We start from the raw sequence: 14784 nt of genomic DNA, 5'->3' as shown, positions 1-14784 counted from the left end.
ATCTCCAGTCTCTGTCCAGTGTATTTCCCACTGTGCCCCAGCCCTGGTGGGGTCAGGTGCTCAAGTCCAGATGTTGCTTTGATTGGCTGCTGGGTCCCCCTCCTCTGTCCCTTTGGGGCACCTAGCTCCCAGAACTGGCCAAACCTGTTTGCTTCAGCAGGCTTATTTGCAGGGTGGGGGTGTTTTCCTGTCAGCCACCTCCAGCTGCAGTTCCTGATGTATTAAGAATGCAAACTGATAACAGAATAAAGGAACTGTACCTGTGTGGGCTTCTCGCCCTGGTGGCCACAGAGCATGCCTTTTGCAGAGTCCAGGGGCGGGGGTGGAGGTCCTGAGACATGTCTGGAGGAGGGCTCAGTCCCTGAAGGTGGTTTGCATAGTGCTTTCCAAGCACCGTTAGTCTTCTGGATGGGCCCAGGGGAGGCCTGTTACCAGCCATCTTGCAGTGGGAGGCTCCTTAGGCAGCTCCCTGGGTCCCTTCAGGCAAGTTCAGGACTTGCAGCCGATATGAGGGGGATGCCAAAAGGAAGCAATGCCACAGAGAGACTCCTGCGCCTTGATGTGATGCCACAGGCCACCCCAGAATGGTGGCTCCCAGGCAACTGCAGAGAGAACCTGGGAGGAGGGGTCAGGATCAGAGCGGATGTCAGGGCCTGGGGATGGGGGCCACGGAGAGCCTTGTGCTCATACCAGTGTGGCGAGGGGGCTGAGTTCTTGGTTTTTGAGACCCTATTTTGTCAGATCTTCCATTCTGCTTTAAAAAGTTTTGTTTAAAATTTATATGAATACTCTCCATTTTTAAATACTGGGAGGTAACTTTGATAGTAGCACTAATGTTGGCCTGTAAACAAACAAACAAACAAACAAAAGAAGAAAACCTGGAACAACGGAGAGGCACCGAAAACCGCACGTGAACTGGGTATGTGGCGCACGCCTGTAATCCCAGTGGCTCAGGAGGCTGAAGCAGGAGGATCTCGAGTTTAAAGCCAGCCTCAACAACAGTGAGGCCCTAAGCAACTTAGTGAGACCCTGTCTCTAAATAAAATACAGACTAGGGCTAGGGATGTAGCTCAGTGGTTGAGTGCCCCTGAGTTCAATCCCCAGTACCCACCCCAAAACAAAACAAAACAAAACAAAAACAGCAAAACAAAGCAAAAGCCTCATGTGATCGCAGGCCTGGACCCCCTCCCCAGGAAGCCTGCATCCCCCTCCCCAGAATGCTCAATCCTGAGGATTTTAGCAGAGGGTTTTCAGACTTCAACAAGTGATCCATTCTCTCTTCTGCAAGTTGCTCTAGAAAATAAAAAAGGAGGGAAAGCTACCAGCTCAGTGTCCCAAGCCAGTGCCACCCTGACCCAAAGCTCCATAAGGTTATAGAAGCAAAGAAAACCACAGGCCCATTTCACTGTGAATATGGGTACAAAAATCCTAAATAGCCAAACAAATCCAACTGTGTGTTTAAAAGAAAACCACACTTTATCCAGGGCTCAGTGGTTGGACATCAGATGGCTCCATCCCGTAGGTCACCTTACAGTGCTGGAAGAAACCGTATGATGTGCTGCAGCGTGGAAGAGAATCCCCCAAAGCTCAGCAAGGGTCTATCCTAGAAATTCTTAGCAACTGAGAGTGGTGGGAGCTCTCCTTTAGTACAGGTCTCACCAAGCAACACAATCCCAGCAGAGGCCCTCTGCTCCGAGCTCTTTAGAGGCTATCTACGGTTGTCTTGGGTGAGTTTGTTTTGGTGGAGTCCTAGCTGTAAGAAAAAAAAAAAAAAAAAAAAAAGAATAAAAGAGAAGACAAGTAAGGTCATCTCTGTGTAAATCCACATGAAATGACAGAAGAACTCTTAGGATTATTATGGGTGTTGAGCAGGACTGATGCAGACTCAGCTTACAGAAAGCAGGATTAGAAAGTTCAAGGGATCCATAACTCCAGGCAGTTTTTATCTGTCAATAAGAAAATCAAGCGCTCCTCCCCATCACAACACAGGTACCAGATCCCTGTCTGAAGGAGCAGCAGCATGGCTGCCCGGGGCCCAGGAGAGAGAAGGGAGGGAACATGGTAGAGGCATGGCTGGGGGCACTCAGGGAGCACCCAGCTGTGACCACTAGAAGTGGATCTGCTTGGTAAAGGTTACCCGGGGCTCTAAGGAGACAGTTTCAGACCTGCATGGAGGGCATGAGATGGCCTGAATGAAAGAAAGTTTTGCCACCATGTTGTTTTTCCCCAAATTAATTTTATAAATTTAGAGCAGTCCCGGTTAGAATGGCAGCTGGATTATGGGAGAGAGTAAACACAATCTAGAATATAAAGAAGAACAATCTGCAGGGAGCTGAGTCATCTTTGAAACAGAAGAGGACTCACTCTACCAAAAGGCACACAAGGAGGCCATGTCATCTGCAGAGCGTGGGGCAGGCACAAGAAGGGACAGAACAATGACATGGGACAGAGCCGAAAGAAGGTACGGGAGCTTAATGCTTAATAGATGGGAGAAGCCATTCAAGGCAGTAACTGGAGCAAGGACTTTGGAGTCAGACTTCAGCTGGCCTCTCACCCACAAAGGGTGATAATGGGATCACTGGTATTAAAGGTTGCTGGTTGTTGTGAGAATTAAATGAGCAGCTATACAGGAAACCATGTGTCAGATTGTTCATGCAGCTGAAGCAAAGTACCACAAACTTGGTGGTATAATTCTGGTGGCTGGAAGTTCAAGATCAAGGTATGGTTGGGTTGAGCCTCCTGAGGACTGTAAGGGAGGCTTTGTTCCTGACCTCTGTCCTTAACTCAGTGACAGCCATCTTCTCCTATTTTTCTTCACAGGGTGGTCTCCCTATGTGTGTGTCTCCCATTGTAAGAAAATGGGACATCTTGAATTAGGTGCTCCCTCCTCCACTATGACCTTGTTTTATTAATAAATGACACCTGCAGTGAGTTTGTTTCTAAGTTAGGCCCCATTCTGAGGTCCTGGGGCTTAGAACTCCAACATATGGACTTTGAGGGACCAAGTCAGTCCTGTTCCCCAGGATGCTGTGCTGTGTGTGCTACAATGATGAACTGATGAGTCACTTGCAAAGGCAAATTGACTGTCTAGGAACAAACAGGACTGGACCCCCATAGGATTGACTGAAGACCAAAAATGGATGTGGAAATGATGTATTTAGCAGAAAGTAATTGCTATGAGTGAATTATGCCCCTTTCCCAATTGCATATGTTGAATCCCTGACCCCTGATGTGACATTTGGAGATGAAACCTTTGGGAAGTCATGAGAATGGGGCCCTATGATAGGGTTAGTGACCATATAAGGGGATACAGAGACCAGAGCTCCTTCTGCTGTGTGAAGACAGTGGTCATCACAGGTCCTTATAGACTGAAGCTGCTGGCACTGTGACTTCTGGCTCCTAGGACTGTGAGAAACAAATGTCTTGTTTAAGCTGTTTGGGAACAGTGGAGACCCAGCCCTAGTGCTGCACTGAGCACATGGGTCTTTGTGCAGGTGAATGGGTCTGTGGGCGTGGTTCCTGGGCCTGGCCCTGCCTCCTGCCCCTGCCTCCCTTGCCTTCGTGCACTTTTGCTGCCATCTGCAGTGGTCTCTGGTCAATGGAGAGTTCTGTCCAGGTAGTCTCTGACCTTTCAGGACCCTCAGAGCATCTCTGGAGAGACCTCACCTTGTTGTGAGAGTGGGGGCTGTTTCCAGTGCAGGGGAGCAGGGAGGCAGGATCCTTATGGTGGGCCCACTGCACCATAGGGTCTAGAGTCCTACCCACCATGCTCCCCAGTACATTCTGGGGCCCTCAATGATGGTCACAGGATAGATTTCAAAGCCTGCTGTCCTGGCCCAGCCTCATTGCACCTTTGCTGCCTTCTGAGCCTCCATCTCCTCATCTGTAGGGTGGGAACCATAAGAGGCCCAGTTGTGCAGGTGAGCACGGGGATGTTGATGAGGTTTGCTCCTGGGTGAAGGGTGCTGGGTCGTTGCTGGTGCTCTAATACAGAGTTGCTTCAGGAAGTAGGGGCTTTTGTCCAAAGTGAGGAGTCCTAGCTCACATCACTCCTCTTGGAGTGCCTAGGAGGCAGATCAGTTCCGTTTTGTATATACTGTTGTGTGTTGTATGCATGTAGAGTCCCGACTGAAGTTTGACAGAATGTAGCCTGACAGTGGCTCAGGACTTGCTTTCTGTGGGTCTCTGGAGGTACTGAGTCTGTGTCCCTCTGTCCTGGCTGGGCATGGAGGGCAAGGTTGGCAGGAGTTCCTCTCTCCCTGTGTGCTCAGGACCCCCTGTCCTGCCCCAGTGACAGGAGGCTCACAGTCATGTTTCTTGGGCTATGCATGTGTCCCCTGACTTGGTCACTACCCTCATGCTGTACTGCTGCCTTATCTGTCTAAGGGCTTAGTGGAGGTTGTCGATGATTGGGTGAGTAGGGAGGGGACTTCTGGAAACACATCCTTAGCCAAGGATTCCTGAGTGAGTCACAACCAGGGGCCCAGGATCCCCATTTGTCCGTGAAGAATGTGAACATTGTATGTGAACATTGCTGAGAGGAAGGGACTCGGTGGCCACATCTTACCTTGTGAGCCACGTGTGGGACCCTTGCTGGGGAACCTGGGCAGCCTCTGCATGTATTGGAAGCATGTTAAGCTTTTAAAGGTCAAAAAGCTTTGCCAAATTGCTCACTTGAAGCAACTTAGAGGAGAAGCAGTGAAGTTTAGCATATGTAATTTCTAGAGGTGTGTTTGGCACATTGGACGGTTTGAAAGTATGTTTGGCTGAGAATAAGCTGCTGGTTTCTCTCCCATACGCCTCCAAGTGTATTATGGGGTTAGAGTCTACACCACACTCAGATAAGCATGTTTTAACATTTTAAAGTCTAGATTTTGTCTGTTTTGGATGCTTTCAAAATGTTAAGTGCCCCAAGTCTACCCTAAGTAGTAGGTATGGAATTTCCCAATGAGGAATTGCATCGTTTAAAAAAATAGATAAATAAATTAACTATAGAACATAGAAAATGCACATTAAGGACATACAATCAACAGGGAAAAAGACAGGACACATTAGAATGACCGCCCCATCCCCTCTCCACCTGACAATTGAGACTGGACCACATCTGGGTTAAGTTTTTTTTTTCTTTATTCAAATTGCACTGATTTGCTAACCACTTTTTTCCCCCCAATAGCAGCATCTTTTCACTGGTAAACATCTTTCTTATTTATGATGTGTATCGACATCACTATTTTAAATGACCACACACTCTTATATTATTTAGAAGTACTGTGATTTTTTTTGACAAATTCTTAATTATGCAGTTTTGGGATTTTGTCCAATGTAAGTAGTGCTTTGATGAATATCATTTTACATGCATCTTTTCATATTCATTCAACTGTTTCTTTTTTAAAATGAGTTTCTGCTGGGCACGGTGGTGCATGCCTGTAATCCCAGTGGCTCAGGAAGCTAGGGTAGGAGAATCTCAAGTTCAAAGCCAGTCTCAGGAATTCAACTAGGCCCTAAGCAACTTAGGGAGACCCTGTCTCAAAATAAAAAAAATAAAAAGGGCTAGGGATGTGGCTCAGTGGTTAAACACCCCTGGGTTCAACCCCCAATACCAATAAATAAATAAATAAATAAATAAATAAATAAATAGATAGATAAATAAATGCATTCCTAAACGTGGAGCTGCTAATTCAAAGACAGGCAGCACAAAAACTTTTGTTATTTGCTACAAATACCCATAGAAAGGGCATTTGTAGACTTTTATCCTTCCATTATTTTCCCATTCCTCCCTTCTTCCCTTCCCACCCACTCATCATCCACCCATCCACCCTCCCATCTATCCATCCACCCTCCCATTCATCCATCCATCCATCCTCCCACCCATCCATCCACTCACCATCTATCTACCCACTCATTCATCCATTCATCCATTCATCTATCCGTGCGTCCGCCTCCTTTTCCATCTATCCCTCCCTCCCTCCCTCCCTCCCTCCCTCCCTCCCTCCCTCCCTCCCTCCCTCCCTTCCTTCCTTCCTTCCTTCCTTCCTTCCTTCCTCCCTTTCATCATATTGCACTGCATACCTGCTGTGAGTTGGTCCTTGGGTTGAACATGGCAGACTGCATTGGCATGTGGTCTTCAGTCTCAGAACTCAGAATTAGGAAGCAGAAGCCAGGAAACCAGCACTGAGGGTGAGAAGCACCAGAACTGAGAGGCTATAGGAGGGGGAGGCACAGATGAAGAGTGGCTTGGGTGAGGACTTCTAGCAGCTTGTGGTCTCTGAACTGTGGGTCAGCGAGAGCTGGGATCTGCTCGTAGTGGCTCCATTTGTGTCCAGGCCAGAGTATGGCTGGGACCTAAGACAGTCAGATCCCTGGACAACATCCTGATCCAGCACCATTGGCCAGCCCTGGCCTTGCTAGCTTGAGCTCCTTTCTGGGAACTTGCCTAATGAGAGCTGGGGTATCCACACGAACATGCAGGTCTTTAGCTTCCCAGTTCGGAGACCAGTCCAGGGTGCTGAGAAAGTTGGAGAGAGACAGAGATGGAGAAATGGAGGAAGAAGGAAGAGGTGCCTACTCTGTTTGTAGAACATGCAGAACTCTGCACTCAGGAGGCCAGGGCCTTAGGGAAAATGGCAGACTGGGAACACAGACTGAATGATGACAGGAGGGTTTGTAGCCAGCCTTACCTCTTTCCAGATGCTCGACTTTGGTCAAAGTTACTTAGTGTCCCATTTATTTGTCTGAAGAACAGAGTTTACTATACTTCTGACCTGTGGAGATGGGTAGATGGAATAAGAGGCAGATGAAGGACTCTTGGGTGGTGCCCAGCCAGGCCCTGGGTGCCCGCTGGAGGTGACAGCTGCAGTGTGGCTTTTTTCTCCCACTGAGTCTGAGCACAGGGCTTTCTGCATCCCTGGAAACCAGCACAGCCCCTAATGCTTAAGTGTGAAGCCAGTTCCTCTTGGCAGGGGTGGGGGCCTGAATGTGAGGGGGTTTAAGATCTGTGCCAGCTGCTGTGGTAAGACCTTCCAGAGGTATCTTCTGGATCAGGATAGAAAACTGTTTTTCCTTTTATGGACAGAGGAGTCCAATGCCTTTTAATGCCATTAGTGCTGAGAGAGGGGAAGGGATTGGGTTTTGTCTGAAAGGATGCAGACACTGGAAAAGGAGGCCCAGCCTTTGGGCGGAGAAAGTGGGCAGAGTTGGCCTGAGCTCTCTCCAGCACCTCAGGCCTTCATCCATTGTGAGCCAAAGGGCAACAAAGTTCTTCTGAAGGGAAATCAGGCTCCTAGGGCTGGGCTCTCCCAGCCTCTCTGTTCAAAGTCAGGATTTCGTGCTTCTGCATTTCCTCAGGGTGCAGTGCAGGGTCACCTGTGTAGTCATTCAGAGGTGACTGAAGGCCATCTGGCAGACTCACCTGGGTGTGCAGAAAAATCTGCTGGGATTGATACCAAGGACTAAACCACCCAGTTTGGAGATCTAAATCTCCCAGGAAAAGGTTTCAGCCCACACCAGCCTTGGCCTAGGCCCAGATGGAGCCACAACAGAGTGCAAATCCCTTATGTTGGGGGGTACAGTTGTATTTTTTGGTCCCCCTCATCTTGAGGAGCTCTGGGATGTGGGCCATGGCCCAGTGTGTGACTATAGACATGTGGATGTGGGCAGGGATGGTTGCTGGGTAGTTAAAGGAGAGCCCCAGAGTTGTGCGTTTTCACCTGGAGGGTCTTCAGGAAAGGGGTCAAGAGAGAGAACAGAGTTGCCAAGGGTACTTTTATGGAAATGGTCAAGATTGAATGATAATAGCCTTTTTGTGGATGCACCTGTGATGTGACAATTCAGAGCAGCTTTGGGGTTGCAGCAACTCCCACCATGCCTTGGAGCCTCTGTGGCCTGATAACTACAGAGGAGAGAGGTCTGCAGGAAGTGTGGTAAAACAAGGACATTGGCACAAGGTGGCCAGTGGAGGATTCGTAGTGTCTGTTTGATTATTTATGGCATTTAAAAAAATATTTTTACCATTGTGAGTTGAGGTTTTTTTTTTTTTTTTTTTTTAAAATGAGGGAGGAATTGTAAAATCATTTCTTAAAGATCTATTCCTTCTGAGAGTCCTTATTTTGTGGTTTTAAAGAAATGCAGCCTAAAAAACCAGGGCTAAGATGACTGCTGCAGATGCACCAGGGATGCTGTGGCCAGGAAACACCCGCCAGGGGATGGATGCCCGGGGCAGCTGCCACCTCCCTGCAGCCCCCGTGGGGCACTGCCCTTCTTCTCCCAGAGAAAGCAGGAAACAAAATTGGGTTGTTACCCAAGTTAGGAACAAAAACTCAAAAGAAGCATTTCTTAAATAGACAGAAAACAGCCACTATTTTAAGAATTCCTTATTTATATTTTCTGGACCCTGGAAATGTTAGGCAATAGCACTGTTTGGATCTTTAATTTTGCATTTGCTTCCCAGGCAGCTCTGTACATTCTGGAGCCAGTGAGCACCCAGGTCCTCTGCCACTTACCAGTCCTGCAGAGGCCTCCAAGAATTCCTTAAAAAACAGTTAAGGAAGCACTGGGCGAGGTGGCACACGCCTGTAATCCCAGTGGCTTGGGAGGCTGAGGCAGGAGGATCATGAGTTCAAAACCAGCCTCGGCAAAAGTGAGACTCTAAGCAACTCAGCGAGACCCTGTCTCTAAATAAAATACAGAGTAGGGCTGGGGATGTGGCTCAGTGGTCGAGTACCCCTGAGTTCAATTCCCAGCACCAAAAATAAATAAATAAATAAATAAATAAATAAATAAATAAATAAATAAATAAATAAATAAGTAAGTAAGTAAGTAAGTAAATAAATAAATAAAATTAAAATTAAAAAATAAATAATAAATAAAATTAAATTAAAAAATAAGGTCAAGGAAGCTACCCTTGAAGTTTCAGAGTGATGCGTGTCCTTCCTGGGGTCTCTGGCACCCTGTCCTTTGCCATGCTGCTTCCACAGGTTCTCTTTTGGGAAGCCAAGCATTCAAAGGGTGGTTATTGCATTTCAGGGGAGCAGTGCTGCTGTCTCTGACCATGTTCTGGTGACAGTCTGGTAAGATGGAGGGACCAGGAACAGGTTCAGCTCTCCACCCCAGCCAACCACTTCTCCCCCACTTCCCCACTTCCCCAGCACCCTGCCAGCTCGGGGATGCGCCAGCTCCCCCACACTTCCCTCAGCCTCCTGTTCAAATGGCCCATTTCACCTCTAAATTTAGAATTAGAAGGCCACAGGCTGCCAGGTTGGCATAGCCCAGGCCCTAGCCCCACTGGCTCATGGGGGTCAGTGTGTGGAAGACGGTCTGTGTTCTCAGCACAAAAGCTCTAAGCTCACATCTCATTTCCATATTCAGAGTCCAGAATTCCACTTGGACTAGTATCTTCCCAGGGGAATAAAAGGAGGTCAGCAGCTGTGCTCTAGTAGAATTTTGTTCACAATCTATAGTGACTTTCGTTCTTTAAGAAGATCCAAAGCGAAGGGTATAATGAGATCCCATTTTTGTAAGAAGCCAGAGAATGACTGCGTCTGTGCAGAATGAACCTGGCGGGTGGGATGCCAGGGTCTCATGGCAGGACCGTGGAACTGTGGTGGGCTTTCAACCTTGCTCCTTGACTTACGTGGATTTTTTTTCATTTTCCCTGATGACTTTGAATTGATTTCAACAAGGCCATGAGGTGGTGAGTGGACAGTGGGAATGGACAGCGTAGCTCATGGTGCTGCCTGCAGCTCCCAATCAGTGTGCTTTGTTTTTCAGTGACATCTTTGATGCCATGTTCCCTGTCACTCACATTGCCGGGGAGACAGTCATTCAGCAAGGTACGTTCTGCTGCCTCAGAGCCACAGCCCCGGGAGATGGACTGTGAACTTGAAACATACTAGCATGAATCACTCGTCCTTGAGAAAATTCACTGGTGAAATCTGAGAAATTAGCAGACTTTTAGTTAACCTGATATGTTTCTATAATCTACCTGTCATTAAAAACTTTGGATGAGGCTGGGTGTGGTGGCACACACTTGTAGTCCTTAGTGACTTAGAAAACTGAGATAGGACAATTGCAAGTTCAAAGCCAGCCTCAGCAACTTAGTGGGACCTTAAGCAACTTAGAAAGACCCTGTCTCAAAATAAAAAATAAAAAAGAATTGGAGACGTGGCTCAGTGGTAAAGCACCCCTGAGTTCAATCCTCAGTAACAAACAAACAAACAAAAAACACCAAAAAACACAAAAACATTGGATGAGGTGGATGTGACTCATTGGCAGAGGGTTTACCTAGCATGAGAGGGGCCCTGGTTTCCTGTGGGTGGTTGAGACCCAGGGTATTGCTGGCCAGTGGATACAATGTAGGCAGAGTTGCAAGACAGACAGAAACTCTGTAACTCCTGTGTTTGACTTGGCCTCATTCACCTCTCCCCTCTTCCTTGCAGGGAATGAAGGAGATAATTTCTACGTAATTGACCAAGGGGAAGTAGATGTGAGTATTGATTACTATTTTTTGTAAAATAAAACAGGCTTCTTTCTGGGTCTGGTTTGAAGACTTTACACTGTTCAACACTGGGTTGCAAGCATAGGTCTGAAGCATTTCTTTGAGTGATACTGTTCTAAAGTTTTTTTAATTTGTTCCTAGCGCTGGGAATCAAGCCAGAGCCCTGCAAATGCTGGGCAAGTGCTCTACCACTGAGCTGTACCCCAGCCCTATTTAATCAATAAAAACAACACATTTCATTTAAAAGATAAAAATACTACAGCACAGTTCTCAAAGGAACTTGTGGGCACTGCCAGCAGCAGCCATGGCCCTGGGCTGTCCACTTAGTGAGGGCCAGAGTGTGGAGGGCAAGGGCACGCTGTTTTGCTTGATTTAGAGCTACCTTTAAATCAGGGCCTGCGAACAGGCCAGTCTTGCATCAACCGCCATTTGCTACAGTGGGCGGGAATTCACAGGCTCATAGACCCTGAGGAGTGATGTCACCTTTGTGCCAGTGAATCGCCGTTCAAACTGCTGAGTTTTCCCGACTACACCCTTCCAAGAACCAAGAACCACACTTTAATGGAGCTGCACTCACTGTTATGGAAGATGTGTCCCCTGTTCTGCAGACCCCACCTTGGCCCTTGGTCCATCCTCCCCTACCCTCCTGACTCCTTCTGCCTCCTTGGCCACCCCATCTAAGCCCCAGTGCCCTGGCTTGAAAGGCCATGGAGTCCCTTCACTGGGCTCCTGCCCTGCAGGCTGCTCTGTCCTCCTTCGAGCTGAGGGCTCTGTCTCTTCCCAGACCTGCCATGGGTTTGCTTCTCTTTGAATCAGGACGGATCCTGATGCCATCCACAGGGTGGGGCCTGAGTGAGGTCCCCTGGAGCCCGCCTGGGACTGTGCTGTCCCTCTGCCAGGACCTTTCACTCCCCTGGGCAGGGTCACTGTGAGTGCCCACTTCTCCTTTTGGTGTCCTTTTAAACGTTATTTCCTCAGCTTGGGCGTCAGCAGACGCATCCAATTTCTCACCCTGCAGGTCATCTTTCTTTGTAGTTCAGTTTGTGATTTTGCGGTTTTTTCCTGTGACTCTTCTTTTTTTTTTTTTTTTTTTTTTTTTTTTTTTAAGTAGTCTCCACTACAGCCAGGAAGCGGTCTGAAGGCAGAGACTGAGTCTGTCCCATATTTTGGAGATCCTGAGGCCCTAGACACCTCTGCTTCCCAGGCCAGACACCAGGTCCCCTCTAGACTGGGATGCAGCGCCCCCACCCTTGCCAGATTGTGCCACCATCTACAGAGTACCACCTTGCTCCTAGGTAGCCCCTGTAGCTGTCCAGCCATGCCACATTCAGCTGCCCCAGGCAGGGGAAGCTATTTTAGGGCCTGGCCCCCAGTCCCCTATCCTCTGTCCAGTCTAGGCTATTTTGGGGAAGGGCACTTAGTCACTTATTTCCCTAGCGCCCATCTGTGTCCATTCGCTGCCGTGTTTCTGGGAACCAAGCGGGCGTACCCGCTTCCGGAGCTGGCAGCACAGGAAGTGACTCACCTCCGAAGCCCTGCTGGGGGCTCAGGCTGAGTCCCTCGAAGATTTCTTTGTCACAAGGCCTGGGGCTCTGTTGTGAGCTGAATCTGGCATCTCTGTCATAACCAGGTCTCTGTAGGAGCCTTTGTGTCTAGTGGATCTTGTCTCCCCAGAGAAGGAAACTGAGGCAGGAACTAAAGGCCCCTGGTTGCCAGGCTGTGGAGGATGTGCAGGAGGGAGGAAGAGGAGGAGAAGGTGACTGACTCGTGACCACAGGCACCTCCTGCTGCCTCCTTCAGAGTTAGCTGAGGAGATGGGAGAATGGGGCTGCCCTGTCCTCCTCACCTTGCTTCAGCTGTCCCAGAGGTGGCCAGCCTGCCTGGCATGGGATATGGGTCCCATTCAAACCCAGGCCTTGTGGTGGGTTGGGACAGGCCGGGAGCGAGCTCAGACTCCAGTGCTGGGCAGGGCAAGTCTGAAGGTGCCTGTTGCTCTGCTGCCTAGTTAAGTGGTGCTGAGGAGCAGGGAGGGCAGAATGTGGGGGGCCTTGTTCCTAGTTCCACCCAGTGTCCCTCCCAGGTCCTAATCTCACACTGTTCTCAGCTTCTGGCCCCCAGACCATACCCACTTCCTCTCTATTCTCCCTAAATGTTTGCTGGCACTGGCCTACAGCCTTGCCTGGGGAGGGAGGACAGCCCTGCCATAGGGGGTGGGTTTTGTCAACCAATAGGAAGTGAGTAAACAGTCTCTTGTCTCAGGACCACGGCCTTCCGGTGCCCTCTGCTTCTTCCTATGGGTTTTGCACACTCCTGCACCTCCTCCAAGGCTCTCCAGGCCCGCTGCTCTGCCTGCTATGGAGGTAGACACCAGCCTGGGCAGGTGACCGAGGACAGATCCTCCTTGCCTCTGGAGCCTGGCAGCCCCTCAAGGGTCCCAGCCCTGACTCACACTCTTCCTCCCATGGAATGCTCTTCCCTCTCTGTGTTCACTGAGATCCTGTGAATCTCCCAGTTCCACCCAAGAACACCTTCAGTGTGGGGCAGAACAGAGGACTTGAGACAACCCCAGAGAATTCTGAACTGTACATTTTTGGTTCTCTTAAGGGAAGGGATGTGGGAGATGCAGATGCTGCCCCCAGAGTTCCTTCATGGAGCCTGAAGGGCCCCTCCTGGGAGTCCCAGGAGATGCTTCTCCCAACATACAGCTAAAGGAAGATGGTGGGTGGGTCCAAGCAGCTTGCAGGGTTTGCAGGAGGGTTCGGGCTCTGTCCTTCCCTATTCGAGTCACCTCATCTCTGTATTACTCATAGGGACATTAACAGAGCTGTCAGAGGTTGGGAAGTCTGAACAGGGGACTCCCCAAAGTCCTTGAGCAGGGTCCAGGCACTGGCTGTAGTCCCCGTCACCTCCATTCATTATCTCTCAGCTTCCTGAGCAGCCCCACCCATGCCTACCTCCCACACAGGTGCCACCCACAGGCCCTCCACTGGGGGTGGCCCAAGCTTGAACTGGTTTTGAATGCAGTGACCACCCTCCTTCTACATGCCAGGACTGTTGAGGATGCCTGAGAGTAGGAGGTCCAGAGAGGCAGGAGGCAGGAGGATGCCAGCTTGTCTTGTCACCTGTTCCCCATGAGCCCATGAGCAACTGCTGGTGAGCAGTTTCCCAGTCGGCTCAGCTGGTTGGCTGTGGGAGAGCACTGGGGCCCACTCAGGTTCCGGGCATGCTTGGCCCCTTAGCCACACCGCCTGGTGCAGAAGCCCTTATCCAACACACATCACTTGGATTCACATTTCTTCCTCTTCTCATGGCAGACTGTGAAGTGCTATGCCATCTACCAGAACTGACCCTGTACCCTGATTTCCTTGGACATCAACTGTGAGGTGGCAGGAGACTGATGTGGCCCCACTTTGGTCTGAGCCCTCCCTTCAAAGCAGGGTCTGAGTCTTCTTAAACCCGAGGCTTATCCCAGCAGGATCCCTTCCAACCTCTTGAGGGCCTGCCACGGGGTCCAGGCCCCAGGCACCATGCCATGGGGTTGGGAGATTTCCACCCTTTCAGCCAGGTCCCATCTCTGCTGCCCTGTGATGATGGTGGGCAGTGCTATACCTGGCTCCCCACCAGACCAGGACATGTGGAAGCAATTTGGTGAAGGAAGAAGTGAGGTCACTCCATGTAACTGGAGTTCCCAAGTACACCGTCTGGCAGATCAGGCCCTCCCTCCCCCAGTCTACACCCGCTCCCTACTCCAGGCTCAGGTACAAAGGTAGCACTAAGGCCCTTGCTGGATCCCTGCTCACCAGGGCCAGGATGTCTGGGCACCACTGGTGGTTGTCTGGTTCCTGTGACAGCCTCAAGTTTGGGACATCTAGGCCCCTGATGGCTCAAGGCTGTGTGACCTGGTGGCTGTAGTTGAAGTGGGCACCAGCCTGACTGCCCCACCAGGGCTGTATGTGAATGCCCAGCACCTTCATCAATCTCAGAGTTTCCAATCAGGACATGGTGGGCAGTAGGGAGTGCCTGTGGGGTCAGAGCAGAGGTGTGTGGAGGGAGCTGTTTGGTGGGGAGCCCTGGTGTGCAGGGCACACACCCAGGGCGTGGGTGAAGGCCACATTGAAAGGAATCAAAAAGATGCTCAGTGAAGGATCTGGAATGAATGGACAGTATGTGGGGCAGCTGGGCAGAGTTATGGGGTACATATTAAGATGATTACTGTTATTACCACTCTGGAGGAGTCCAGCCCGGTCACCAGCCCACTTTTGAGACCTGTGTTACCTTCTGTTTGCTGGTTT

General features: G+C 49.8%; 1 protein-coding gene across 3 annotated transcripts in view; it reads left to right on the top strand.

The window, feature by feature from the left end:
• The window catches only part of PRKAR1B (protein kinase cAMP-dependent type I regulatory subunit beta), a 134898-nt gene that overhangs the window by 83058 nt on the left and 37056 nt on the right, over positions 1-14784 (top strand). For all 3 annotated transcript variants that reach the window (XM_079120653.1, XM_079120654.1, XM_079120655.1), the window contains 2 exons: positions 9766-9827; positions 10434-10480. In XM_079120653.1, coding sequence (XP_078976779.1) covers positions 9766-9827; positions 10434-10480 — 109 coding nt within the window. The remainder of the gene's footprint in view (positions 1-9765; positions 9828-10433; positions 10481-14784) is intronic.

This window comes from Sciurus vulgaris, assembly GCF_902686455.1.
Source record: "Sciurus vulgaris genome assembly, chromosome: 18".
Classification (NCBI taxonomy): Eukaryota; Metazoa; Chordata; class Mammalia; order Rodentia; family Sciuridae; genus Sciurus; species Sciurus vulgaris.
This window is presented reverse-complemented; position numbering and strand designations above follow the sequence as displayed.